The sequence below is a fragment of the Perissodus microlepis genome, chromosome 7 (assembly GCF_051167445.1).
Source record: "Perissodus microlepis isolate ML-2025 ecotype Zambia chromosome 7, ASM5116744v1, whole genome shotgun sequence".
NCBI lineage: Eukaryota > Metazoa > Chordata > Actinopteri > Cichliformes > Cichlidae > Perissodus > Perissodus microlepis.
The window spans coordinates 42,441,057-42,461,804 of NC_140467.1; the positions used below are offsets into that span (position 1 = coordinate 42,441,057).

The window sequence follows — 20,748 nt, forward strand, 5'->3', positions numbered from 1 at the left end:
GCAGAGGAAAGCCATTTCTCTTCTGTTTACTGTGCTGTAATGTAATCCTCTGCAACAGATGTTTTAGTTTGAAGTTTTAGAGAATGAATGCATCTTATTCTATAATCTTTTTGATGATATGCAAAATGTAGTGGCTTTGAGGCTGCCAGATCTATGTACTGGAGTAAAACAAAAAGTTTAATCTAAAAGGAGATGCCAGAAGTAAACAAACATAATTAAAAGTAACATAAAGTTCTCTCAATAAATACAGTATAAAATCCAATTTTCAAATGCTTATTTCATTTATTAAGGGAAAAGGGTTTTCAAAATGACCCGACCCTATGTGTAAAAGCAGTTGCCACCAAACCTAATAACTAGCAGTCAAACGTGTGCAAAGGTAATTAGACTTTCACATCACTGAGGAGGAATTGTGTCTCACTCTTCTTTGCAGAATTGCTTTAATGGAGCCACACTGAAGAGTTTTCTAGGATAAATGGCCTGTTTGGTGTTATGCCAAAGCATCTCAATTTGATCCTTGCAATGTGTTACTTTTGAGATCTTTTAGCCTACTTTGCCAGACAGTTTCTAATTAATAGAGTTCTTGATTCAGCAGGTCTGGCAGTAATCAGACCTGGGTGCCTGATTGGTTTCTTTAAAAAAAAAGAAAAGAAAGAAAAAAGTCCACCTATATTTGGACATTTTTTTCCTCTTAAATAAAACCACCACCACCAAAAGTGGATTTTGTATCTTGATGATCTGAAAGATGTATGCGTGACAAGAATGCAAGTAAATAAATAAATACAATTATTCAATTAAACAAATCTGCACTGTACATTGTATTTATTTTATTCATACCGAACAGTGAATTTCCACTTTTGTTAATTTCAGTGGCAGGCCAGTGTGACTTTTATTGTGTCCAGTGTGACAATTTTCCTTTATCGCGTTAGTCTCCTGATGGTGGTGCTTTCTTCACTCTGTAGGGCCTTTAGAAGCCACTGAAGGAAACAAGGAAGGAAGCAGCCTATGAGGCGCGGAGGAGGCTGTGTGAGTGTTGGAATGGGTCACGGCTTTGTTCAACAGTAGGAGGGGAGGGCTGACGGCTACAGTCGCTAAAAGTGTAAAATACAATCAGCCGGGCGAACTATCCTGTCATATCTCTGTGTAGCTGTGTTGCAACGTAACTTCCAGATATTTGTTTCTCCTGGACTCGAAGGATTTCGTCTAAGGGATGTCAAAGCGAGTGCGAAGCAGAGAGGTCTGCGCTGATTGCAGTGCTCCGGGTACGATGCCAGACAAGCTAGCTGTAACGTTAGCTACCCAGCTAACCAGCTAGCCCCCACTATAAGTTATTGGAGTGTCTTGTTAGCCTGGCTAGTTACTGCGACTGTACTAACAATTAGCTGAATTACTAATTGTAGCGGTTGTATTTTTTCTTGTGGAAACGTTAGGTGTTTTTTTCCTTCCTCTTTTTCCCCCCTTTTTTTGAAGGCGTGCCTGTGTAATCACATTAACCTGTCTTATTCTGAACTAGTTGCTTGACTGTATTGGTTGTCGGGTTACAGTAAGGTTAGTGGTGCGTTAAAGGCAGTATTATTTAATTTCTTAAATAAGACTGCTCAGAAGACAGCGCTAACTTGCTGATAATCAGTAATGCCGCACAGTGGGTGTTAATGCTTGTGAAAACGTTTCTTGATTATGTCAAAGATTTGAGGGTGGGATACACCTTACCTAAAGCAGTCATGTCTTACTGCAAGTCAGCGAATATCTTCGTCTGGTTAGAGGGAGTTACTGCTCTGGGTAAGGCTGTCTGTTACGTTATTCATCAAATATTAGACTCGTGGGTTAAAAAGCACTGTATCTGTATTGTAGAACCTCGCTGGGCCTCTGTTAACAGGGGTGTGCTGATCTGCGATGAGTGCTGCAGCATCCATCGAGGTCTTGGGAGACACAGCTCTCAAGTCCGACATCTGACTCATTCTCCGTGGCCACACTCACAGCTGCAGGTGGGGAAGCGGGGACACGATCTCCATAAATCAAACGCAAAGATGCAAATGAGTACAGTCTGTTCTCCATAATGCAATATGTAAATATATAAGAGGACCATGTATGACTAGGAATCCCCAAAGTAAACGTATTTTCTGTTCTAAAAATGTTAATGTGCTTTCTTGTTTCAGATGGTTCAAACACTGTATGGCAATGGAGCTAATTCCATATGGGAGCACAGTCTTCTGGATCCTTCCTCTTCAGTGAGTGGGAAACGCAAAGCCAACCCACAGGACAGAGTGCAGTAAGTTTTATTTTTTTAAATATGTCATTGCTGGTTTTTGGTACACTTGATTGCACTTTGATATTAAATTGTATTGGCAAAATTGATTTTCTTTGCTAAGGTCAGTAAACATGCCTAATCAGCCCGCTCTACCATGAACGTCACTCACAGATAGTCAGTCTTAACTTACTTGGAGAACTTGCTTGATCAGCTGACAAGCAGGTTAGAAAATAAATATATCTGCAGTGCGGTCTAGCTGATCAGCTACATGATCATGCAAGAAACTGAATTTTAGAAGAGTACCTCCTTTAAAGGTAATGCTTTTTGCGAGGAGTTTTTCCCATCCTTTAGAAGTCATAGTACAACAAAAACAAAATCTGCGAAGCAAAGAGATTTGATGTAGTAAAGCCTGTTATAAACACCAAGTCAGTCTGCTGTGTAGCTTGGGGAGTAAAGATAAACAGTCAGCCACATGTAAGCACAGCAGTGCTGTGTCTGACCCGCACACTTGGAGCAAGCGCTTTCATAACTTCTTCCCAAATGCAATTTCTGAGATGGACACTATCTTATAAGGTTTCCACCACAAGCACTTTCCCCGAGAAACATTTTAAGGATCTTGGGTGCTCAGCAGTTTAAACTGGAAACAGGCTAAATTTAGTTCCTTAAGGTGTAGTTTGAAATGTTTAGTTCCAGGTGTTTTAAAACCACTGGAACTGTGGGGGAATTCTGCTGGGACCAATGCTGCTTAGTGGTTAATTACAGACAATTCAACTGCTTTAAATTCTGTTCAACTTCATTCACAGCATATGGATTTATTCTGATTGCTGGACATTGTTTTTGGGATTAATAAAGTTAGGGTAGTTTTACTATAACTATTCTTTTCTATTTGCGTAAATATTTTGTATTAAAACGAGCAACGACAGAGTTTGGATGTGACTTAAATTGCACCCCTAAGATTCTTGGCTTACGTGAAAGCCAGACAAATCTAGCGTTGTGGCGGTATGGTGGTTTACATGACCGATACGTTTCTCTGCCATCAATGTAATGCTGCACATACAAATCTGCAGTCCATTGTTTAATGTCCAGTTTAAGTGTTAGCTTCTCGTCAGTGTTTGTCTTAGTCATAAACAAAGATAAACAGTGATGTGCTCACTTGAAAACTTGTAATTAATGTCCACATTTTGAGATTGTGAGAGTCTCTTGTTGTTTCTAGTCCTAATAAGACAGAGTTCATCAAGGCAAAATATCAGATGCTGGCGTATGTACATCGGATGCCTTGTCGGGAGGATGACAGTGTGACTGCAAAAGACCTCAGCAAGGTGACAATTTACTCTGTTGTTTCATTTAAACGTTCCTCTTGTAACACTATTAGACGTTCAAAAAAAAGAGGATCTTTGAGACTTTATTGTAATACAGCAAGTGTTTGATTTTAATGTTAATATCTGACCAGTTCCTGCAAAATCCAGTGATGAGTTTCCTCAAACTTAACCTGGGCTACTAATATTACGTAGCCCCTCCCCAATGTCACCAAACAGGGCATGGACATGGGGGTATCCTGTGGAGGAAGTTGTCCTCCTGTGGATTGTGAGGGATTGTCGGGTGGGGTCTGTGTAGGTCAAACCTATTCTAGTGCATCCTGTGGATGATTGATTGGATTAGGTTCTGGGGAATGGCAGGCAGAAGGCAAAGGAGTGTACTATAAAGCAACATTAATGGCTTAGGGGACTATGTGATTAAAATCAGAGTTTTCTGTGTCCATGTTTTTTACCTGGATTATTAACCATGGTAACTTATGCTGAACACCTAACCTGGTCGGAAACAAGATATGTTCTTAGTCTTAATTTAAAATCATCTGGAAGTGCCACATTTTCAGTGATTCTTTTATTTACAGTATGTTTTAAGTCCTATGTAGATTCTGTGCTGGTGGCATACTTTTTATATGTGCAGCTTGTTAAGCCGTAACTTACTAAAACTTACTGAATGAAGTGCTAACTCTGACTGTGCGTCACATTGTCCTGGGAATGTGCATGTATTGATTTGTTGATGCAGAAAATGTTTTAATGTTGTTCTACTTGATTGTAATCTGCGGGAATTCAGCAACTAGAACACAGACCAAGAACACCTGTTCAGTTGATAAAATAAATTTCACTTGTCCATGTCGCCTTTACTAGGCTGTGGGATGGTAAGATTTCTTGTTAAAATGTATCCAGATTAAAGCACAGAGAGCGTACTCGGCAATAAAAAAAAACAAAACAAAACATTAAATTGAATTAAAATGTTTATATTATCACTCTGTACTAAATTGCTAGATTAATACTTTTTTTCCTGCATTAATTTCTTGCCTGATTTGCAATAGTGTTGCATTTTACTGTTGCAGTTTTTATGTCCTTTATAGACTTTTAATTACCCTTTTATTTGACCTTTAAAAGCCACTTTTTATGTGACCATGAACAGAGCCTGAAGCAGACACTCTGCTTAAAAGAGGAAGCTGGTAACCACCACTGTGATAGCCGTTATCTTCAACTGGGGTTTGAATGGTTTTTGAGACCGCTCAGCCAAAAAAAGTCTGGCTGTGTTGAACTTTCTTTGTAGAATGGCGTTTTGTTAAATGTCTTGGGCTGCTGCTGTCCTTGGGCTGTTCCTGAAATTTTTTATAGTGTGCAGGGACTGTTGTGCTGTCGGGGAGGCACCTTGTATGGCAATGCGGCTGGTCGTTATGTGTATATGTATATCTCAACAGAGTACTGCATTAAAAAGAAATAACCTGTCACCACAGTTATAAGAAGGCCTAAAGCTGACACAGTGTCTTCATAATCAGCTGTAACGGATTTTAAACAAGGTTCTTGTTAAATGTCTTTCAGCAACTTCATTCCAGTGTCCGTACTGGGAACCTGGAGACCTGCCTTAGACTCTTATCTTTAGGAGCTCAGGCTAACTTCTTTCATCCAGTAAGTTTGGGGGAATAAGCAGAAAGTTGATTTGGAAGTGGGCGTGATAATACTAATGATTAACCACTGTTTTTTTTCCCCTTCAAATTTTAGGAGAAGGGAAACACTCCACTACACATAGCAGCAAAAGCAGGTCAAATATTACAAGCGGAGCTATTGGCAGTTTATGGAGCTGATCCTGGAGCGCTGGACTCGAGTGGGAAGACCCCCATTGATTATGCAAGGTAATGTATAGCCTGTATTTTTATTTTAACACCTTCAAATGTTCTGATAAAAGGTTTGGGGTTTTGTTTTGTTTGTTTTTTTTAGGTGAGAGCAGTCGAAATGTTATATTGACACTTGATGATGTTAATACCACAAGATAAATTTAGAAGTTTCACTTTTAAGTGGCATTCTGCTTTCAAGCATTTAAGTGGATCATATGTTGTAGTCAAGCAAATTCAGGAGCCTTGTTCATTTTCTGTATGTTGGGAAAATGACTTCAGGCATATGTCTTGTATAGAAAACACAGCAAGCTGCGAAACAGTATTTGACGTTGTAAAGTTGGGATTCCTATGTGTAACTGGTAGTGCAGCTGCAAGCATCACCTTAAGAGATGCAGTCCAGCTCATTAGTGGCTGTGATACAGGAAATGATGCACAACATGCAGATGTAAAAATACACAGGAAAAAAAAATAGCTGTGCTCTTGCTTTACATGTTGTATCTTGTGGAAATGTTAGCCGGATACTTAAACAGCAAGTGACAGGAAGTAGCCAGCAATACACAGCAGAAAAGGACAAAAACAGCTAAGCTGGAAATGGAGGGGAGGGGGAAATATTGTCACCCGCTGAAATGGCTAAAATATTTAACATGCCTTTTACAATGCTAGACAAAAAGTGGCTTTATGTCCGAGTTTGACTAATTCAATGAAACGAGCAAGGCAGAAGAGAAAGGAGGAATTCAGTTGTGCAGTGAGCTGATGACTCAGCTTGGTTAGTTTATAGTAAGTTTCAATTTAGCTCAAGTAAAAAAAAAAAAACTTGTCCGTGTGGACCTTGATATTTATCTTCAGTCTCATTTCATTTCCTCAGCCAGATCAAACTGGAATCTAACCAAAATCTACATTTGATTTTTAAATATAATTATTGATGTGTAAACTGAAAGCGAAGACAACAGATAAGACTATGGAAGCTTGTTTCCACCACTGGGGAAAAAATATTTAGGATTTATTATTATTATTTATTAACTTGAAGCTATCAAATAATAACCTGTAATTTTGACTTTCAGATGGCAAAAAAAAAAGTGGCAGAAAGAGGCTTCCATAAAAGACAGGGTCATTTAAGTTGGGACTTAAAGGGGACTTTAGTCATTTGCAGTGCAAAAGATACTGGAAGGTTTTAGACTTCTATTTACAAATGGTCCTCAGCAAGATTAAAAGTGTCAGGGTGCATTAAAATGGAATGCAGTCGGCACATATTGAGAAAATCTCACTTTTAAGTTCATTTAGTCCAAAATTTTGAGTCTAAAGGTCATTTAAGACTCATCTTCACTCAGAAATACTCACACTAACTCCAACATAATAGTGTGGTGTGAGGCATTTTTACATTAGTTTAACAGATTACAAGATGTTGTTGTTATTCCCTGATCAATGATTACTACAGTAACACTGCCTTAATAGTTCAGTGCAGACTAACTGGCAGACAATCTGATGGCTGTCACAGAGCTTACAGGTTTTAGTTGAAGGAGATTTATCAATGACTCTACTATTACACTGATGACTGATTAGCAAAACAGTTACGTTTACATAGTGGAAGAAGACAAGATAACGCATAGATGAGATGATAAGACTTAATGTGCTCTGCTGTGTGGTTTGATATTGTCTGTATGAATGAGGAAATTAAATAGTGTGTCTGACTGCTGGTTCAAGCGTGGGAGGTGAAAAGTCACAGAAAACCTCAGTTTGTTGAGGAAAGCCTGCCAATGAGCAAGTTACTTTCAGAGAGTCTGTTACTCTGGTAACTCACTCAATTTAAGGTAACGCTCCTTATTGAGCTTTTACTGAACCCGTCCCCACAGCCTGCAGAAACCAACAAGCAGAACCTGTTATTTGTGATGGTTTTCATCAAATTGAATGTTGTAGTGCTGTAATAAATATTTTTTTTGTTGTGAAACAAAATTATTTTGAAAATCACTCCAAATAGTGGAATAGTATGGGAGTACATGATTTAAAATCTGATGCTGACATTGTAAGGCATTGTAAGGTACCTGAGATATTTTTAGCTGTAGTTCTTTAGCATATTTCTGAAACTTGACCTTTTTATTCCTTACCTCTGCAGACAAGCTGGGCATCAGGAGCTGGCAGAGAGACTAGTGGAGATCCAGTATGAACTCACTGACCGGCTAACATTTTACCTTTGTGGACGAAGACCAGGTAAATGCAGTAAATCAGTCAAGCACAGCTGCAGCTTTGCATTAGAGGAATGTATTCAATAGCTTTAAAATGGCTTTCAATCATTTTTATGCAAAAAAATGAGTTCAACAACACAAACTGTTAAAAAATAACTGAAAAAAAACTTGTTTTCTGGAGTCCTATATTTAAAATATTTTGTGCAAACACACTCAAAAATATTTAAGTACTCGATACACAATTGGAAAGATAAAATAAATGACAATAAGATTAAATCATATATGATTTAAAAAATAAAACAGATTACATACATATCACCAACTTTATAAATCACCACTTCCAACTTTGTGCGATCCTCACCACACTAGTGGGTCAGTCCCTGCCAAAAAAAACCCCAAGAACTTTTGATTGTGAAAATATTTGAAACGTTATCTCTTCATTGTTGTGCTACAGATCACAGAAATGGGCAACACTTCATCATTCCTCAGATGGCAGACAGGTAAATGTTAACGCTTTTAATTTGAAAAACTTGAGATCTGGTAATGAGTTAATGTGAGTTTCCGTTGATATACGTTAACCATCTTATTTTTCTTGTGCTGCATTGGATGGATAAGAAATAAGTAAGTTTCTCATTTTTGCCACGAGCCGCTGTTCTTGTGAGTGTGGAGCCTTTTTCTGCAGGATAAATAAACTTTGTTAATTTCTCCATTTAAAGCAGCCTGGATTTGTCAGAGTTTGCAAAAGCTGCAAAGAAGAAGCTGCAGTCGGTAAGACATTTTTACATGGGATTTGTTTCCCGTGACATTTACAGTGTAGCCTCTTCTTCATCTGCTGTTTATTCTTTAGGAAACAGAAGTGCTAATTCTGCTTACTTTGCCGTAGCTAAGCAACCATCAGTTTGAAGAGCTGGCCATGGATGTTTATGATGAAGTCGACAGAAGAGAAACGGATGCAGGTTGAATTACAAGAACTGTTTTTAAAAAAAAAATTAAAAAAATCACACCATCTATAAAGCTCTTTTACATTTTATTTAAACATTATGTGCGTCTTGCTTTTTTCAGTGTGGCTGGCCACTCAGAACCACAGCACGCTGGTAACAGACACCACAGTTGTGCCTTTTCTGCCTGTCAATCCTGAGTACTCATCTACCAGAAACCAGGCAAGTGCTGGCACCTTATGTCCTCATGTTATAACTTCACTTCTTTGTGTGCGACTAGTAGATTTGGTAATTGGTTTGGTTTTAATCTATTTGCTTTCTCAGGGTCGTCAGAAATTGGCAAGGTTTAGTGCTCACGAATTTGCCACACTGGTCATCGATATTCTAACAGATGCTAAGCGACGGCAGTGGGGTAATTCCTGTGAAAGTCCCAAAGGTAGGACATGATTATTTTCCACTTGTAGCACATGTTAAATTCCCCTGCTAATCTACTTTTGTTTTTTGGGCTATATTAAGTTTGTAAATGTCCTGCTTAGCATATGAACAGAAGAACATTTTCAAAAACCGCAAGCAGTGGGGGGAACCTAAATTTGTTGGCCTATAATAAGATGCAGAAAGTGTTTTCTTTGTAGTTCAATGTGGAGCGAAATATAGACAACGCTACGGTACACAGGCAACAATTAAAGTTTCAACCATGTGTGAAAAGGGGCTTAATAATGTCCTGCATGCTGCAACTCACAGAAAACCAAGAAAAATTGTAGGAGGTCACTATAAAGAATGCTGGGTGTTGGATTCAATCAATAAAAAGGGATTGAAACAGCTGCTCGTAGCCAGCACTGCTGTTTGATCCCTAGTCCTTTGATCTTTGGCTCTGCTTTCAGATAATGTGGAGCTGATCCTTCAGGGAATAGACGGTCACCACAACAGTGAGGGCCAGGATAATGACCAGCCAGATTACGACAGTGTGGCATCAGATGAAGATCCGGTCCAAGAGGCAACATGTGGGGACAGCTGCAATGATGGAAGGACCAAGGTTAATGTCTCTTGAAGCCTGTTATTCCATTGCTTACTGTAGGCTTTACTTGTAATACCGATCAAATGAATCCCATCTTATGTCCGTATGCATGTTTCACTGCAGAGCTCAGAGTCTTCTGATCTGTCTGATGGACCAATCACAGTGCAAGAATTTATGGAGGTGAAGAGCGCCCTCACTGCATCAGAAGCCAAAATACAACAGCTTCTGAAAGTCAACTGTCACCTTAGTGAAGAGCTACGTTTGATGCAGAGCAAGGTTAGTTAAGACGCAAAAGTCGAGGTGACTTTATGTGTCACATCGTCTCTGGTGTTTCTTGTTCTGGTTATAAATTGCATAATAATGTTGCTATTTAAACATAACATCCTGAAATTGTGTTTAACATGTAATGTTAGTATAACCCTACTCAGGGTTTATAGATGAGATGTATCACTAGGGATGGGTATTGATAAGATTTTCACGATTCCGATTCCATTTTTGATTCTGTTTAACGATTCGATTCTTTATCGATTCTCTTATCGATTCTTTTTAAAAAAGGAGAACACTAAGGTCGATTAGCTTAGAGCTTTGTTTTATATCTTCTCTTTGAACAAGATAGAAATTTAGGAGTAACATGGCCTTACAAACCCAACAGTGACATCTTAAGACATCCAGCCTACGGCTCTTCAATGGGGTGTCACAGGGTCCCCAGGAAAAAAAATTGCAAATGTAAAATAATAAAATAAATATTCTTCTGTAGCAATAACAAAGTAAAACATAAATTATTCTGTAGCAATTACACAAAAATATCCAGTAATGTTCCTGCCTACAATTAAACACATTCACTTACCGAAAATCGGGTCATCTGCTGTGGCAAATGGGTGCAAACCTTTGACCACAAACTCAGTCACTACTCGGTGACATTCATCTGTCCTGGCCTGCCAGCATCTGAGCCAGACTCTGTCTGTCTCTCTCATCATGGTCACCTAAATGCACAGTAATGGCAGGTTTTGTAATAAGGCAGATCACGCTAACATAATATGCACTGTTAGTTGATTATTTACCTGCCGCATTAACGGGAGAGGACGTGCAAACGTTACCGCTGCTGCTGGGTTGAGATTCACGAGTCCGGAGCGGAATTAAAAACACGACATTCATTTAAGGCGTGTCGCGTGTTTTGTGAGCAAATGCTTTTGCATATTCGTAGTGTTTCCTCCCTTAAATGAAATATCTACTTTGCAAGTATTGCAAGTTGCCCTGTTGTCATCCCCAAACTTTTGAGCGTTTGAGCCGCTTAGGCGCTGTGTTTCCTGCCAGGTAAATGACGATCCGCAACGTGGTGACGTCATTCGGGGCGACTGGAATCGATAAGGGAATCGTTTGCAAAAATGCCAAACAATTCCAAGGAATTGAAACAGTGGGAACCGGTTCTCAACAAGAACCGGTTTTCGATACCCATCCCTATGTATCACTGTCTTTACCCTAAAATGCTTTCTTAACTATACACAGTCTTTTGTTTTGTTTTTTATTTTGTCTTCAAGACTGAGGTAACTGTAAATTTTGTAAATTTGAGCTTTGTGACTTGGCATGTTATCATAGCAGCCTTCAGAACATGGGTACACCGTGGTCATAAAGTCATGGACATGGTTAACAACGATACTCAGGTAGCTACAGTGTTTAAATGATGGTCATTTGGTACTAAAGGGTCCAAAGTGTGCAGAGAAAATAGCTCCCACAACATTTCACCACCACCACCTGCCTGAACAGTTGTTCTTCGAATCGTTCATACCAAATTCTGACCCTATCATCCAAATGTCACAGCAGAAATTGAGACTCATCACAGCAGGTCAATTTTCTCTTGTCCAGTTTAGGTGAGCCTGTGCAAGTTACCTGCTCTAAGCTCACAGGAGTTATGTATGGTGTGGTCTTCTGCTGCTGTAGCCCATCTGCTTCAAGATTCCACCTGTTGTTCTTCTTCTGCACGCACTGGTTATAATAAGTGGTTCTTTGAGTTAATGTTGCCTTCCTGTTAGGCTGGCTGATTAGATATTTTTGTGTTAATAAGCAGTTAGATGTAACTGAAAATCATTTAAGGAAATCATGCCGTTGTTTTTTGTGAACAGAGAAAATGGCTACAATGTGTCTGGATGCATTAAGATTCCTGTGACAAGGATAGCAGATTTCAAATTGCAAAGCAGGATTTTATGTTATAGATGTTTGTGATGTAAACTCAAATCCTATGTCAGATCTTAAAAGGCAACCCACAGAGGACATTTTGCTCCATAGCATAAATCTGCAATGATTATTTAGGAACCACCTAAATGCAGAAAAATAACTGGAGTTAGCTTTTTCCATTACACAAATGTCAGCAAGTTAGGTTCCTGACTTGTAGACCCACAACTGTCTAATTTATACTATTTATTTCAGGCATGCCGCATCACTCACTTCCTCATATCTTGGTATTTCGAAAGTCCCTCTTTTCCCCGGTGGTATTCAAACATGCACATTTTTACAGGAAATAATTGTGTTTACTTTTCCCTTCTCTCTGGTAGAAAAGTAGCAGAGCCGAACAAAAAGCCTGTGGATGTAGAGACTGAAGTGCAACAAAATCAGTCAACAAAGGCTTTTTTTGTTGTTGTTGTTGTTGTTAGAGAAAATATACATTCAAGTTCTTACAATACTGATGATAATAGGAAAAACTGTTTCTCTATAACTGCATTTTCTAATGTAATTTGTGTTATATGTTACATCAGTCATTGTTGCACTCAGAAACATAAACTAAAGCAAAGGACAAAATTGTAGACAACCCAGTTTTTGTGCGGTCTGTACCCCTTGTGCTTCATCAGAATCCCAGGTTTATTTTATTGATGCCTCTCAACTTTACCTCGGGTATGTCTCATAGTTTTAAATATTGACTTGATATGCTTATTTTTGCATAGTAATACCTACTTTTTGTTTCTTGAAGCTGTTGTTTTTTTCAGAGTGTAAGCACTGTTTGTGTAAATAAGGGCAACCCCCTCTGTGGCACTTTATCAGGGGGTGTCGCACTTCAAGATCTGTGGTGGGTTTTTTTTTTTTTTGTTTGTTTGTTTTTTCAACATACATTGTCAGCATTTCATTTGTCAAGGAAGCAAGCCTTTTGTTGTTTGAAGGACCTTGAGCAGAAACAAGAACAAAACAGAGATGAAGATAAGTTGAACCTTATCCGAATAGCTTCCCACCTGGAGGCCTAGCTGTAATCTACTCTATTATTGATGCCGCGCCCGGCTTTTGTGTGGAGATCAGCTCACAGTTAAGAGTCAAATTGAAAGATGTTTTTGTTCTCTACAGCTGAATTCTCTGCAGACTGAAAACACAACACTGCGATGGCAAACCCCCAGCGGACAGCAACACCCCCAGGGCTTCTTTGGTCGACAGCAACCTCGCGGAGGCCGCGCCAGGTCCATGTATGAGACGGGCTCTACTCCAAGGCAGTACCCCCACCGAGTTGACACAGCTCGGCATGACGATGGAGTCATTTTACAACCCTTCCCTACCAATGTAAGCACAGGAGTACCACTGTTTTCATTCTTAATTTACCAAAGTGGTGATGCCTGGCTTGGGGCTGGTGTTGTTGTTTTTTTTAATTCATTTATTCATTCATTCATTCATTCATTGCATCTCAATAGAGTATGCTCAACTTGGTTTGACCCCTTTCTAGATTGGTAGGGGTCCTTTGGGGACGGCTGCTTCCTCCCTTCCTACCTTCCCCTCTTCCCTCTCCTGGTCGTGGGATGAGAGATCTCGAAGGGTTAAGTACTGAAAATTCCCGCGTCTCAGAGGCAGCCCCAGGGGACGGTGAAAACTGTCCTCTTTGACCCCACAGTCTTCTCTCCTGACCTGTGTCTATAAACTGCCTTTTCTCAGCATCTCCTGCCTGCATGCATGCACTGCAGTGCCTCAGTTTCTGAGCAACCCCAGCTTCTCATTGTCAAAAGTGCTGACATGTTGCATCAGAGATGGCTGCTTGAATAATCTGACAGCTGAATCCAGTATATGTGAAAGATGTATAACGGATCACCACATTGTGCTTTTTAGGGATAACTTTCTGATAAAACAGAGGACAGTTGACTCCTTCGCGTCTACTAATCGCATCCTGGGCAGTGCAGCTGTGCTCCGCCACACAAACTGATTGTAGCGTTTCTGCCTTTTTTTCTCTTCACAGTGAGATGTCTTAATAATAATGAGATCACAGGTTTGATTTTAGAATCGCATGTTTCTAATTTCTGTGCGGCCACATTTGCTGCTGTGATAATAACTTATCTAACTAATCACATACAGTATATACTGTGTTTGATTGACTGTTGTCCTCTGACATTCCTACAGGGCTGTAGTCTGGAAGGACAGAGTACAGTGCTGGAGAATGACTATGACACTACACCCAATCACTCTGAAATGGAGGAGAGTGGGTAAGATCTTCTTCTGTTAACTGTTGATTTTAAAGACTAAAACACCATTTTCTCTGTATAGGTTTAAAATGAAGGCCACTTTGATCACAAATATAAAACATCAAAGAAGCCCCTTTGCAAGATTTGCTTACTCTCTCCTGAAAGAAGTGCACGCATCACATTTTTTAATATACCAACTGTTCAAAGCAAAAGGAACAAGTTATGGAAAAAAAAGGATAAGCCTTTCCCCCTGTTTCTTGTCTCGAGACATGACAGTATTGATGGAGCAGAAGCTTACAAAGTTAAAGGTCACATGAATGGAGAACAGGAAGCCAGATGTGGATTAGTTTTGACAGGTGTTTAGGAAAAAAACGGCTTTGAGCCGTTCAGCCTGCCTGCACGGTTCAATGAAATAATATACAGTTTCCAAAAATATTTTGACATATAAGCCAAATTCTAACATTTATGAATTTAGATAAGATTAACCTTATTTTAAAGAAAAAATAGGAGTAAATCTAATTAAGTAAGGGTATACCACTTACTTGTTAAGAAATGTTCTACTAGTCTCTTGAGAGGCAGCTGAGGACCGCCACAACAGCGACCCGGTCAGCCTGCCCAATGGAAAATGGGAGATTAGGATCAACTGAACTTTCAAAATAAGAGCAAGGGGATTTTCCACTAATAAAGCCACTGCATTATTCCCACCAATTATGAAAAAATGGCATTAAATTGCAGTGTAGTACCAGTCAAAAGCTTCACCGTTCAAGCGAAGTCTGTCGGGAAACACTGCACCCACCTACTGGCTTCACTGCAGATCACAGTTACTTAGAATATTGTCCTCTGTAATTTATCATCCTTTAGCTTTTAGAAGCCTGACCCTGACTTTAGCCTGAAGTCAACCAGTTTCTGTAAAAAGCTGTTTCTTTCACAAAGTAGAGTTTTTCTTTTATCCAAACTCCACCCAACAGGTACTTTGAGGTCAACTCTCTGTGTGATACTTTTTGTTTTCATCTTGATTTCATTATCCTCTTCAAAAGATCCACCTTTGTTGTATAATTCATTGTTTGGTGGGTTCTTTAAGTCAGCGGTCCCCAACCCCCGGGCCTCGGACCGGTACCGGTCCGTGAGTCGTTTGGTACCGGGCCGCGAGAGTTGAGGCTCAGGTGTGAAATATATAGTTTTCAGGGTTTTTATCGGTTTTCAGCGTTATTTTGTTATCGTTTTTATCGTTTACTCGGTTTTCCTTGGTCTTTTCATGTGTGTTATGAATAAATTTTCTTTTTTTCGGTACCGGTACTAGTTTTATTTTGTTGTATTTATCCGCGACACCTTAAAGGCCGGTCCATGAAAATATTGTGGGGAATAAACCAGTCCGTGGCGCAAAAAAGGTTGGGGACCGCTGCTTTAAGTAACACTCCTGTAAGAAGATCAGTTGTCAGTTCTCTGTTTTTATTTGTAGCAGCCCTCTTGCTGCCTCTGAAGCAGCCCACCAGCAGGAGGAGGGCGAGGAGGATGCCACCCTGCCTTGCACAGAGGACGTCATCTGTAAGACAGAGCAGATCACTAAGAACATCCAGGAGCTTCTGAGAGCTGCCCAGGAGACCAAACATGAAAGGTATTGAGCAGTTATATGAATAACATGTAATGTGATATTTATACAAAATGAGCCAAGTTATATTTCAAAAACATCTGAAATTTCTAGCTATTCAAAATAAAATCTTTTCACCCGATGCACTGTGAACCTCAGTTTTTCCACCGTCTGGCTCAGATTCCATGCTTGTATTTCTGTCATTCTGCCTGATTTGTTTAAGAGCTGACTTTGCCCAGGTGCTTTTAGGTCAGTGGTTTTTTAAAAGTTGTGTATAGGGCCTTGGCCTGGATGATGCCAGCTTGCATCCTAAGGAACTAAAAGTCTCCTTATTTTCACCTGAGTTGCAGAGTGAATACAGTTACTCACATATTGGTGAAAACCAAGCAGCACTCTGATTTCCAGCCCTGTTTAGGATCCCTCTGTGTGAGTCTACCGAGTGTGGGTCTTAGGTCTGTCAATGCAGCTAACAGGAAACAAACAGCACATGATCTTATTTTCCCCTGTTGTTTGCCAAGTCCACAGTAGTTACTTGTTTATTAATAATTTCTTCATTATTTTTACTGTAGTTTTTTTTTTAACTGTTCCACACTGCTACCCGTTTTCCTTTTTGTAGGTTTTTGCTTACATCGTCCCACTTTTTCTTTTGTGTAAATATCTTGAGATTAACAATGTTTCCCATCTAGCTCCAGGGATATGAGCAGCTACGTGGTTAAATGCTGCTGAACTTGCGTGTCGCTTCTAGAAACACTAGCTGGCACTAAAATAATAGTTCATATTTTATTAATGAACTAGAGCCATTGTCTCTCTGGGATGGGAAGTTGTAAATAAGAACGGTGGAAAGTATAACGCACGTGTGAACCAGCACGATTCTGCTCGACTAAACTGGCATACAACCTCTCAACTGAAGCAGTGTGTAAACAAACAAGGACAGGCTGCTGGTACTAGCATGTTAGCACTGCCTACGTTAGTCATGTGCTCAACAATCAGACAGTATATGTGTGTACACATTTGAGTGACATAAAAAAATTTGATTCGATTATTGAAAAATGTATTTCATTCAAATGGCTTTAAAAGATAAATTACATACATCGACTGTTTCAGTCTGTTCACATTTTTAAAACGTGCTGCTGATCAAGGCAGCAGATTTTAAAATGGTGTTAAATAAATGTCCTTCGTGGTGTGGCCCTGCCCAGAAATGCCATTCACTGCTTTCATAGAACAGAAAGGTGCCAAGTATTGTTTTTAAATGATCGCTTATTCTTTATTTATTTACTGTACAACTTTGAAAACAGTTGAATGAAATCCTAAATAGCCAAATACTATTACACCCCATTGCTCTTTTTGATCGTTTTGAGAAAGGTTTGTGGAAAAAAATTCACCCATTCATCCTTTTTGTCTCCTCCTACTGCAGCTTTCTGCCTTGCTCTGAAAAAATCTGCATGGCTGTGACAGAGATGGCTGCCCTGTTTCCCAAGGTAAGATGACTCCGTTCCAGCAGCTCAGTGTCCAATGGAACAATTTGCTTTGTCTGACAACAGCTGAAGGCAGTTGTTTTCACACATGAACTCCTGAAAATGTCAGGAGAATAAGGTCGGGACATTGTCAGAAGCGGCACTTTATCACATGTAGCACGCAACAGGATATAATCTTTATTAAGCCAAATACTCTTTGAGGGTGTTGCTTGAGTGAAACTCGCTATATTCTCACATCAGACGGACTTTGTAATAGAGACCCAACAGAGTAAAGAGTGCTTAATGTCTGATCCAACCAGATCTGACATTTTGTTCTCATAGCTTGGCTGGATGTGTGAAAGCAGCTTAAAATTATTTGTCCAGATAGGTGGCACCTGCTTGTTCCATTGCTTGTATTGGATCTTGTTTTACCATCTCAATATTTACCTTGTTGTAGTCGCATAGAAATCCAGTGCCTGCCTAGCACATAAAGTGATTACGAACGCTTTCATGTCCTCGCCTTATCAAATCTCCTTCCCTCCTCCCTTCAGAGGCCGTCCTCAGAGACAGTGCGAGGGTCTCTGTGTCTGCTGACTTCAAGCGCTAGCCGGCTCCACGGAGAGTGCCATAAGGCCGCAGAACACAACCTCAGCCCGTCAGACATCCAGCTGGTCACTCAGCAGGTCATTCAGTGCGCCTATGACATAGCCAAAGCTGCCAAACAACTTGTTACTGTGACAACCAAAGAAAACAACAACTAATTAAACTCCAAAGACACTCCCAATGCGCCAAACATACAGCATATAAATGATGTTAATCAATGGTTTCCTTTTTCCCCCCATATTAATCAGTGTAAGCTTTTGTGTACATTCCTAGAGGTGGAGAAAAAAAATATAACATGCAAAATCATAGCTCAATCAAAAGCTTTATTTATTTTGTTGTTTTTATACCATGGTAATAAAAAGTATATAGATACAGGGGGGAAAACTACTTGTTCTTTACCTCACAGATTGAATCTATTCAGTTTCCAGAAGTGCAGTGTTGCCTGTGTATATAAAAGCAATTAGAACAAACAGTTTTGCATTATGCGTTTCCTTCTAGAGGACACCATCAGTCATTAGCTGTGCTCACTGAGGTCCGCTTTCTGGTACTCATAGACGATCAAAAGTCTTACCTAGCAGCAATGATCAGAACAGATGAGCTACTCCAATCACAATGTTTGTTTTTCTTTAAGAGGCAGTTACAGTGTTCATTGTTCTTGAATCATTGTGGTGTTGCTTGCTTAAAGTTCAATTGTTTGTTCAGTAAGCCAACTGTGATTATAAAAGCAGCTTCAGTGTATCGAGCACCGTGTGAGTGTCCAGACTTTCAGCCCATCCAGCAACTCCAGCAGTTTCAGTCCATCTGCGGGTTGAAACAGTGTTTATAAGTAAAGTATCAATAGTTTTTGGGTTTTTGTTTTTTTCTTTTTTGAGTTATAATGTTACAGCCATACTTAAGATGTTCTGTGTGTGTGTGCGTGTGTGAGCGTTGGCCTCAGTGGCCTGTGTGAAATCCATTTTGAATCAATTTTACTAGCGTTATGCAAATATGTAAGATGTATGTATCCATGTAATTCTTTATCAGAATAATCCAAATGCTATTCTATTTATAAACTGTATGTCATACCTCTAAGAAAATATCAATGTTTATTTTCATAAGCTTTGGTTTAACACGATGCTCGGCGCAGGCTAACGTTTTTGTTCTGAGGTCTGGGATGTCTCAGCCGGCAGTTAGTTATAGGAAACATGTGGTCTGTTTATTTTAGTGTGGTGTTTTAACTCCAGTATTTTAGACGCTTCATGTGGTCGAGTATGTACCGCCTACGGCTTACAGCCAACGATAATGTAATTGTACCCTCAGTTCTAGAATAGTTGTTGTAGAACACGGGTCTAATGTGACACTCGCTGTGAGCCAGATGTGTTTGAACCAGGGGTGGAAGGAAAACTGGAATACGCTGCACGACAAGTGGACGGCAGGGTTGTGCTCTTATTGCAGGGTCCTTACTGTGCAATTTAAAGTGTAATGTAATTGGTGCTAGATAAAGAAAAAAGCAGATTCATTTATCACTGCTCAATTTCCTTAAAGAGGACTGCCTGTTAGAATGTGTTAAAGAAAATCTAAAGCGCCTGTTTAACTGTAACCACAACAGTATGAACATGCACGTTCATTTCTATCTAAAACTGCTTTCTTAGGTGGCTGGGTGACGATTAAAAAGACATTTAGAAGTATCCTTAAAACGTCTTCAGTGCACATGAGTATACTGTTCATTTCTGGTTAGTTGCTTAAGTCTTCTTAGATGTGTTTTTGACAGAATATTAAACTATTTGTCAAGGTCTGCATACTGGGGTTTTTTGTTTGTTTTTTTTATAGTTTTCACTTGCATCACATGATCTAGAAGCTTGTTCATGTGATCAGTTTTTTAATTTTTTATTACTGTTTTCTAAGTCTCTTTGGTCTGGTCTTGGTGGTCTGGTGAGAGTGATTACTTACATTTAGCTTTATTCTACCATTGTACTGCATCCTTGTTATTTTCTCCTTAAGGTTGCAAAGCAGGGGTGTCAAACTGTGGGCCACTTAAAGGTCCTAAAGTACACATTTAATAAGCCTTTCAGTTATAACAGTGATGATGAGCAGTTGGAGATGGCTCAAGAAACTGGTCTTGCAACTTTTTAGTAGCAGGTAGTTCAGTGTGTTGACAGATTTTTACACCAGATCCCCTTCCTGATGCAACCCCTAAGGGTTTTAGGTCTCTTCCCAGGATTGAACTTGAGATCTTTTTGTTATTAGGTGACTGTGTAAACCTCAACACTCAGAAAAATAGGTGCAAGTTTAACAGTACGTGTCCGTTTTTCTACATTATAAAGAACTGAAACCCATCAGCAAAACTGTTCTCTGGTCTTACACTTTAAGAAATAAATGCATAATTAAAGAAGCACTGACGGCTCATTATCCAGACTCATTTCCAGAAAATGTGCCAGTTTTAGTAAGGACTGTAAAAGTGGGGAATGTTATTCCATTAAACTGTTATTTAATGGGATACTAAATATTTAAAAAAAAAAAAAAAAGAAAGAAAAAGTTTTCGTATTACTTAGTGTAGCTTGGCAGGCCACGAATGATATCAGTGTTAGAAATAAAGCTTTAAAACGTATAAAAATACTGTTAAAAGTTTGAATTTTTTTGCCTTCCTGGACTCAATTGGACCCTTTGGTGGGCTGTTCTGGCCTCTGCACCCTATGTTTTACACCTTTGTCTTAAAGGAAGACTAGGTTTTACTGAATAGCATGGTCTGATCTTACCTGGTCTGGTAGTAGAGCATTATGTAAAGTATGCAGGTGGTTACAGCAAACCTAAGAAGGCTGTCTTTTAGAAAATAAATACCACTGCCATTCATCTCCTAAAAACCAGCCATAGTACCTCTGTGAACAAAATGTAACGCAAAGCAATTTAAGTAGCATATAAATACTTTTTAGACTGCCATTTTTTAAAAGCACATAAACTACTGACTTTATAATGTTATAATGCACGTATTCAGTTACTTCCACCCTGGAGTCAAAACCGTCATTTAACTCCCTGTAACTTGGAGCCTGCCCTGCCTGTGGTTCAAATCAATCCCTGCCTTAGGTATAATAAAGTCATTCATACCTCATCTTTTCTCCTCGTCTTATTTCCTTGTGTGTGTGTTGTGGACATACCGCGTGTTTTCACCAC

General features: G+C 39.4%; 1 protein-coding gene across 3 annotated transcripts; it reads left to right on the forward strand.

The window, feature by feature from the left end:
* The first annotated feature begins 951 nt into the window (after positions 1-951).
* git2b (G protein-coupled receptor kinase interacting ArfGAP 2b) lies at positions 952-20,686 on the forward strand. 3 transcript variants are annotated; one of them, XM_084935204.1, is made up of 20 exons: positions 1,030-1,259; positions 1,849-1,982; positions 2,154-2,266; positions 3,459-3,564; positions 5,107-5,193; positions 5,287-5,417; positions 7,510-7,604; positions 8,034-8,079; positions 8,296-8,347; positions 8,463-8,535; positions 8,642-8,739; positions 8,842-8,953; positions 9,399-9,550; positions 9,656-9,808; positions 12,860-13,069; positions 13,230-13,319; positions 13,895-13,977; positions 15,416-15,571; positions 16,959-17,022; positions 17,550-20,686. In XM_084935204.1, the coding sequence occupies exons 1-20, from the start codon at positions 1,208-1,210 to the stop codon at positions 17,757-17,759; spliced, it is 2,217 nt and encodes a 738-aa protein (XP_084791330.1). In that variant the 5' UTR covers positions 1,030-1,207; the 3' UTR covers positions 17,760-20,686. The 3 variants fall into 3 exon arrangements, with proteins under 3 accessions (XP_084791329.1, XP_084791330.1, XP_084791328.1); XM_084935203.1 differs by lacking the exons at positions 1,030-1,259; positions 13,230-13,319 and adding an exon at positions 952-1,023; XM_084935202.1 differs by lacking the exon at positions 13,230-13,319.
* The last annotated feature ends 62 nt before the right edge of the window (positions 20,687-20,748 follow it).

What these genes read in the sequence shown, in the direction of transcription:
- git2b (XM_084935204.1), top strand. Translation starts at nt 1,208, where the DNA reads ATGTCAAAGCGAGTGCGAAGCAGAGAGGTCTGCGCTGATTGCAGTGCT. An exon ending in GGCCACACTCACAGCTGCAG is followed by an intron (nt 1,983 to 2,153) that starts GTGGGGAAGCGG and finishes TTCTTGTTTCAG; the next exon opens with ATGGTTCAAACACTGTATGG. An exon ending in GGGATGAGAGATCTCGAAGG is followed by an intron (nt 13,320 to 13,894) that starts GTTAAGTACTGA and finishes ACATTCCTACAG; the next exon opens with GGCTGTAGTCTGGAAGGACA.